Genomic DNA, 7,217 nt, shown 5'->3' with positions numbered 1-7,217 from the left:
ACATGAACCCCGTAGTGTTAGATCCACAAGCTCTAGAGCAACATCCTTGTTCCACAATTCCCATGCCTATTATTGGACAATAATCATTTAAAATGTTGGAAACAAACACATTACTACTATTTAGCAGTGGGAGACAAAAAAAAAATTAATCAAGGCAACATTTCATATTACTTACAAATCCTGCCAAGTTAAGTGGACCTTCAATGGGATTGAATCTGTTGTTCTTTCATTCACTCACAATCTCAAGCATTAGTACTCCAAAACTGAAAGCCATGGCATACTCAGGAGCCATGTAACCACTACGAACAATATATATAATAGTGTTTAATTATGCATGAATCATAAGGTTTAGAAGAGTTGTATTTCACACCAGTCAAAACATATATAAATAAATTTATTTCGATACTTACTAATCCCAACAACTCTATTTGTATTAGCTTCTGATACACTCTATTTGTAAATTCTGGCCATACCAAAATCAGAAATTTTGGGATTCATGTTTTTTTTTTTTTTTTGGTTAATGGTAAGCTTGTATATAAGAAAGGAGAATGTACATGGGGCCCAAAAGAAGGGAAACAACATACAAACTGCACTCAAAGGCAGCCCAAAATCATAACAACAAGAGGAAATCTCAAAGTAAACAACTACAGCACTGATGCATCAATGCTAACCCAACATTGCACATTGCAGTGGAACAATTAAATCCTATGAAATTAACCAAGAATGGATACATGAAATGGAACAGGCCTGCACAAACATTTCAAGAAGATCATTCTCAGTTGTGATTAGCTTCAAATCAGCACTCTTCTTAAGTTTGATTGTTACAAGTCTTGATCTGATGCAAGTCTTGATTTGAGAAATAATATGGTGAGGTGGAGTAGAAACATTTCTGAAGGCTCTACCATTTCTCTCTATCCATATGAAATAGATAGTTGCTGACAGTAAATGGTTATGCGTTAAACTTTCTGGTGCAGTCCAATGAATTGAACACCACTGGACCAAGTCATTCCAACCACAAGGTACAATTGGGAAACCAGCAATCTCTTGTATGAACCTCCATATCTGTTTTTGGGATTCATGTTTTCATCAAGTAATATGTTACTAGCTTTCAAATCTCTATGTATTATCCTCAATCTTGAATACTTGTGAAGGTAAAGTATTCCTTGAGCGATTCCTTCAATAATGCTGAGGCGGCATTCCCATGTTAATTGTCCCTTCTTATTTGTATCTGTCTCAACATCAAGTGTAAAATATTGCTCTCTACGTGTTAAATGTTTTTGGGCAAAGATAAGAAATTTATTGAGTAATTGCATATGAAAACAATGTAGATATATAATGCGGTAGAGAAAGAAAAGCGATTTCTTACCAAAGAGAAAGGAGTCCAAACTTTTGTTAGGCATGTATACATATACCAACATTTTTTCATCTCCTTGGATGCAGCAGCCTAAAAGCCGCACCAGATTCATGTGTTGGAGTTGGGCAATGAATATAAGCTCATTTTTGAACTCCGCCAATCCTTGTCCTGAGCTTCTCGAGAGTCGTTTTACAGCTATTTCCTGTCCCTCGGGCAACTTTTCCTGGAATAAAAGCTCACTGCCTTATAACTAAATTTTAGATCTAGGCTAGCAAACAGGTCATTTCTGCAGCTCAGTTATAGCTAATGAACCGAAACCTAGAAATATGACTTAATGCTATAAAATTCAAAAACTTGAACCCCATAAAACCTAAAGTGTCATGTTTTCTCTATTTGTGTGTGTATAATTCCCAACCGAAATCCATTGATTGGGAATTGCAATCATTATTTACATAGCAACAATTTCTTTTCTAGAATGTACCTTGTAAACAGGTCCAAAACCACCCTCTCTGAGCTTACATTCTGTTGAGAAAGAACTTGTAGCATCCATGATACATGCAAAACTAAATACCTTAAGGTCGTGACCCTTGTTTGCATCATGTTCAAGTTCATCTATGTTCATATATCCATTTGGTGTCATAAGTTCATGTAGAACTTTCTCCTCATTCCCTATTTTGATGACATACAAAATTCACTTATCATTCCAAAAAAATAATGGAGATTAATGTTAAAAATTACAATGCAACCAATCTATTATTTGTTAGTGATGTACCTTGCAGTTTAATTTTTCTTCTTCTTAAAAAGCACAAGAGGCCGAAAAGAAGTATTAGTAACGCAACTACTACAGCAGTGACAATCCATATCCATTTCTTCCCTCCTGCATTCAGTTTCAATAATTCTAAAGTAAAATTTTCCAATAAAACAATGGGATTCTGGACCAGTGATAATGTTCAATTGCAAATATTTTGAACCAAATTAGAAGTGATTCAGTTTATTTTGAGACATAATCTTAACCAAGCTACACTAGTTAATATTAATCGAAATTGCGAATGGAGAAAACTATAAAGCCTATCCCAGGTAAAACCATAGAATCTAGCTAACAAAGTGTTGTACATGATGGATATTGAGTGATCATTTTGTGTGCACACTTGTGTATGGTGAGACAAAGACTAAGTAATAATAGCCTTTTATTCGACCAAGGGTTACCAAGCATTTAAAACAGTTTCATTTTGTTTCTTATGATATTTGAGTATGATTAGAAAAACTTACCCTTGTTGAGAGGCTCCGAAATAAGAACTTAGTGAGTAATTGTAAAGCCACTGCGATCGTGACGGAACTCCAAATTTCCTCTCCAAAATATGCATCCAGTCCCACTCCTAAGACTGTAACTCCTAAAACCAATACAATCACAATCATTCCAACATTTGTCTCTACAAGCACTGACACCAAGGCTCTGATTATAGTCAACAAATGACTTGGAGTATTTGTCATCACCAACAACACTGAAGTACCCAGATCTTGGATCGAACTACTGGTGGCGATTCCCGCACTTGGGCTGCTCCCATAGCTCACACCCAGCATTTACTTCTGATATTTCGGTGTTGTAACCACCACAAAGATCGACACGAGCAATCATAGTCCTATCTTGATCATGAATTTGCCCCATGTAATCTATAACCAATCCTGATACGACTCTTCGATGCTCAGGTGTAAGCATAGGATCTATTATAAGCGAGTAAGCAAAATACTCCTCTTCCTGATTTGTAACATTGATAAATTCATAATTGAGATCAATAGGATCAGATTTAGGGATAAATTCAAATGCCTTATCCTTCAGCACCCCACTAGTCCAATGAATCACTCCTCGCCGCCTAACAACCAATCGACGAACCCTAGGATCCCATTCAAGGCTGAAAACCCCTGAAGCTGGTTCATTTATAGTGAACCAAGATGTAAGAGACCATTTCTTGCCGGTCCTGTGGTTGACACCTAATTTCATCCCAGGTAGAAGCGTGTCGGTGGGATAGTCAAAGCTTTCCCACAATACCAGCTCCTTTGTTGATCCATGGGAATTTGCCTCTCTCAATACAAAATTTCCTGTATCCAACAAAGTTGCAGTGATGTTAATGAAGGTGCTGGCTTGACTCACATACAGCTCAATAGGGTCCCCTCCACTGTATGTAATAATCAGTTTTCCTGATCTGTCTATGGTGACAACACCAGAATTGTCATTTATAGGTGTGTTTCTGTTGGCAATCCATACTGGTTTATATGTGACATTGGTGTAACATATTCCCAAGTAACTATTGTTCGAGTCCGCAGGCTTAAAGAATCCCAAGGAGAATATTTTTCTGGAGGAAACTAGGAAAGTGGAGGAGTTGAGCATATCACCTTGATTTGAGTGTATCTGATGATGCATCAAGAAAGGCCAACAAGGATGAGAAAGTGAGAGAGAAAATTATGAAAATGGATGTTTTCTTTGATCTAGCCATGGTGAACTAGTGTACAAAAGTGAAGCTGGCTGAATGGGTTTTGAGATAATTTGATCTGAGTAATGGCATGCATATGTACGTAAACTCTGATAAATTAATCTGTTGACTTGATTAAAATTAATTAATGGGTCCATCATCTGATTTATTCCACCATGTAATTTGCATGGTGTTACTATGCAGATAGGTGCACTTCAACTAGCATTACGGCGCATTGAAAGTGGAATAGTCCACAATGTCTAAATGCATGAATCACTCCCACAATTAAGGATAGCAACGGGCGGTTCTGAGCGGGTTTATTCAACCCACCCCTTTTAAAATATCCTAACCCATCTTATCCTCACCCAAAACCTGCTAAACGGGTCATGCCACCCCGTCCCCGCCCGGGCCACCCCCATTTAGTTTATGGCAACTCACGGGCACCCGACCCACCCCTTTTAATCCCAAATATTATTTATTTATTTATTTTGTATTATTATTATTTTTTTGTTCTGATCTCTACCTTTGCACAGTACTAAGACTCTGTTTGTTTAAGCGTAAAATATTTTTCTGATAAAATGTTTTATATGTAACACTTTTTCCAGTAGAATGTATTTTTTATTTTTTGATGTTTGTCAAAGGTTTTGAAAATATTTTACAAAAAATATTTTTGAATTAAAATTAAAATTCTTACTATTATATTTCTAACTCAATTCGTTATTTTAAGACGCCTTTTCTCCTCAAATCTTATACCCCTTAATAGGAAGTTACAACCGGCAAAAAAATAAATGTATGATACAAATTTTCCTCACTTCAAACTTTTCAACCAATTGTTCTCTTATCTTCTGTGACACCATATATTATTTATTTATTTTTTTCGGAAGGTCACCATATATTCCTATTCCTAATCCTATTCCTATTCCTATTCCTATTCCTATCCATCGGTTCAGTTTGACTTTTCTGTCTTTGTCTTTGTTTTCATTCATATTATTGCCCCCACACCCCCGCCCCCACCCCACACAAAACTCTGGTTTTACAATTATGGCTCCTGATATACATTGAGTAATACATCAATATGAATTTATGACATTAACATAAATTTAAAATTTAGAATTTTCAATTATAACAAATATGAATTTACATTGAATATAACATAAGAATGAAATTCTCAACAATTATAATTGAGCAAGACATGGAGTTGTAGAATTTATAAAACACAAATAATATCAATAATATATTATTAATTATAATAAAAATTAAGGAAAACAATAATAATAAACTTCCTTTGTCCCATATTAGGGGTCCATCTTTTTATTTAGGGATATCTCATATTAAGGTAATAATCTTTTCTTCACCAATGAGTAAGAAATTTATTTGCACCATACATAGTGATTATTGTTAATACGAGGGCTTTGAAATTGAAGCAGACACCATGTTAATAAATGACAGTATGGCTTTGCCAATACCCAGAAACTGATATTTTTAACTAGAAGCAGAGTGATTGAGGAAGATTTGCACAAAAGCAAGTCGGAAAAGTATTCAGTAAATGGAGTGTTCATTTCCGCAATATATGCTAGATAGCTTTTGTAATATACCATTAAAAAAAGTCTTTTTTCTTTTATATATTGAAAAAAAAAAAATGGATATATAACTAACTAGATATAATTGCAGAAAATGTTGTTCTGGAACTGATATGATTGAAGATAGTGTTACAGAAAGAAACATTGGATTTTCTTGTTATATTTTTATGGGATCCCAATTTTATCAAATCTTTTCTCCTCTCCTAGGAAGGATTAAAATTTTACTTCAAAGTGTCATTCCAATCACTCCAAAATTTAAAACGTTTCAAAAATTTTTTATAAAGGCAACATTATATTCTTTTTATAAATAAATATTATTAATGGTAAAAAAGTTGCAACAAAAAAATTATATATATATATATATAATAGAAAGAAGCAACAACAAAAGCAGGGCGGCTCAATGTGACTTTTGAAGCTAGATGCTTGAGTCACACTATAAAGCCTATGGTAACTCCCACTTCATCTTCTCTTTTTCTTCTTTGTTGGTGGATTTGGGGTTATGTTCACCTTTGTACAGTTAGGTTTGTTTCGAGTCATTTCTCCCCAATCCTACTGTAATGGGCCAAAAGCGGACAACATATCTTACGAAATTCAGATGCCCAAGCTAGGATTTTTTGTTTTTAACTGACAAGGAGGGGGAGGGGATAGATGAGTCAAACCTGGACTCCGACACCACTAGGGAAGTGCCACCACAAACTGAGCTACCCAGCTCAACCCTACCCAAGCTTCGGATTGACAGAGAGTTCTAGGTCTAGAGCTCTTTAAAAGACCTATTTTCATTCAGCTCTCTTTTGGAAAGTATTTTAATTCAGCACTAATACTCATGTGAGTCCAATCCCACTTTTACTCATCATGAACTTCTAATATGAAATATTTTCTGAAATGGTTATTGGGCCATTTGGTGCCATAAGTTTGGGCCTGCAAAGCTATCAACTCTACTGGGAGTGAAGGGAAATGGAGCAGTCCATGATTCAAAACATGTGAATCTCTTTTGTGGATTAGAAAATCACCTAGATACACCATAACAGTTAAAACCAGAATGTGGAAGGAGAATCAAAGATATCTACAGCATTCAATCAAATTGGAGTGCATGTAACGAAACTGGAAGCACAAGAGCCTAGCCAAGAATACAAAACCTCCAGGTCGATCATATAAAAATGAAAAATAGAGAGAGCGCACTACAAGGCTCGAGAATATCCAGCAACCTAACAACGAGAGGAGGGTTAACGGTTGAGACTAAAAAGGACATTAATACATAGGGTGACACTGGTAGAGAACACAAACCAAAGGAACTCTCTCAATTAGGGTTTTTGTTACTGTACATCTCCAACAATAGGTTTAAATTTGCTCATGTATTTCAATCTCTGATAATGAGTTTAAACTGGTTTATGTAGTTAAGAATTAAAGAATTGTAAAGTAAGCCATGTAGAAAAAAACAAATATACCCTTCTATTAAGACAGTCCAAAATTATTACAGAAAACCAAAATAAACACACTGCATTTTCCAGTCACCTCAACAGATGGCCTTCGTTTGACAAGGTGTTTTGAGATAAAAGTAACGTTGTTCCAAAGTACAAAATGCCAAACTTTATTTTAAAGTGAGAGTCTTAAGGGATTTCAGAAACAGTTCCTCACTTTTTTCCATGTCTTCCTCTCCCTCCCGCCTTCCTCTTGCCCTTATCCTTTCCTTTCGGGTGGTCTTGTGGCATGCCATCAGCAGGAGGGGCTGAAACAGAACTATTTTCAGCAGCAGCCTTGCCTTTGGATCCTTCTGCTGGCATTTTTATGAAGTCTTTAAAAGTGAGTTTCCCCTCT

General features: G+C 35.7%; 1 protein-coding gene across 1 annotated transcript; it reads right to left on the bottom strand.

Moving 5' to 3' along the window:
* Positions 1 to 571: 571 nt before the first annotated feature.
* LOC132305193 (G-type lectin S-receptor-like serine/threonine-protein kinase CES101) lies at positions 572 to 3,900 on the bottom strand. Its single transcript, XM_059802867.1, has 6 exons — positions 2,884 to 3,900; positions 2,624 to 2,828; positions 2,127 to 2,301; positions 1,836 to 2,023; positions 1,367 to 1,577; positions 572 to 1,228 (listed from the first exon to the last, which is right to left on the bottom strand). The coding sequence occupies exons 1-6, from the start codon at positions 3,771 to 3,773 to the stop codon at positions 957 to 959; spliced, it is 1,941 nt and encodes a 646-aa protein (XP_059658850.1). The 5' UTR covers positions 3,774 to 3,900; the 3' UTR covers positions 572 to 956.
* Between the last annotated feature and the right edge of the window lie 3,317 nt (positions 3,901 to 7,217).

This window comes from Cornus florida, unplaced genomic scaffold (assembly GCF_030987335.1).
Source record: "Cornus florida cultivar Cherokee Brave unplaced genomic scaffold, ASM3098733v1 CherokeeBrave_3.0.0_Hap2_Chr04, whole genome shotgun sequence".
NCBI classification, from domain to species: Eukaryota; Viridiplantae; Streptophyta; class Magnoliopsida; order Cornales; family Cornaceae; genus Cornus; species Cornus florida.
Note: the sequence above shows the minus strand (reverse complement) of the source record. Positions and strands in the feature narration are given on the sequence as shown.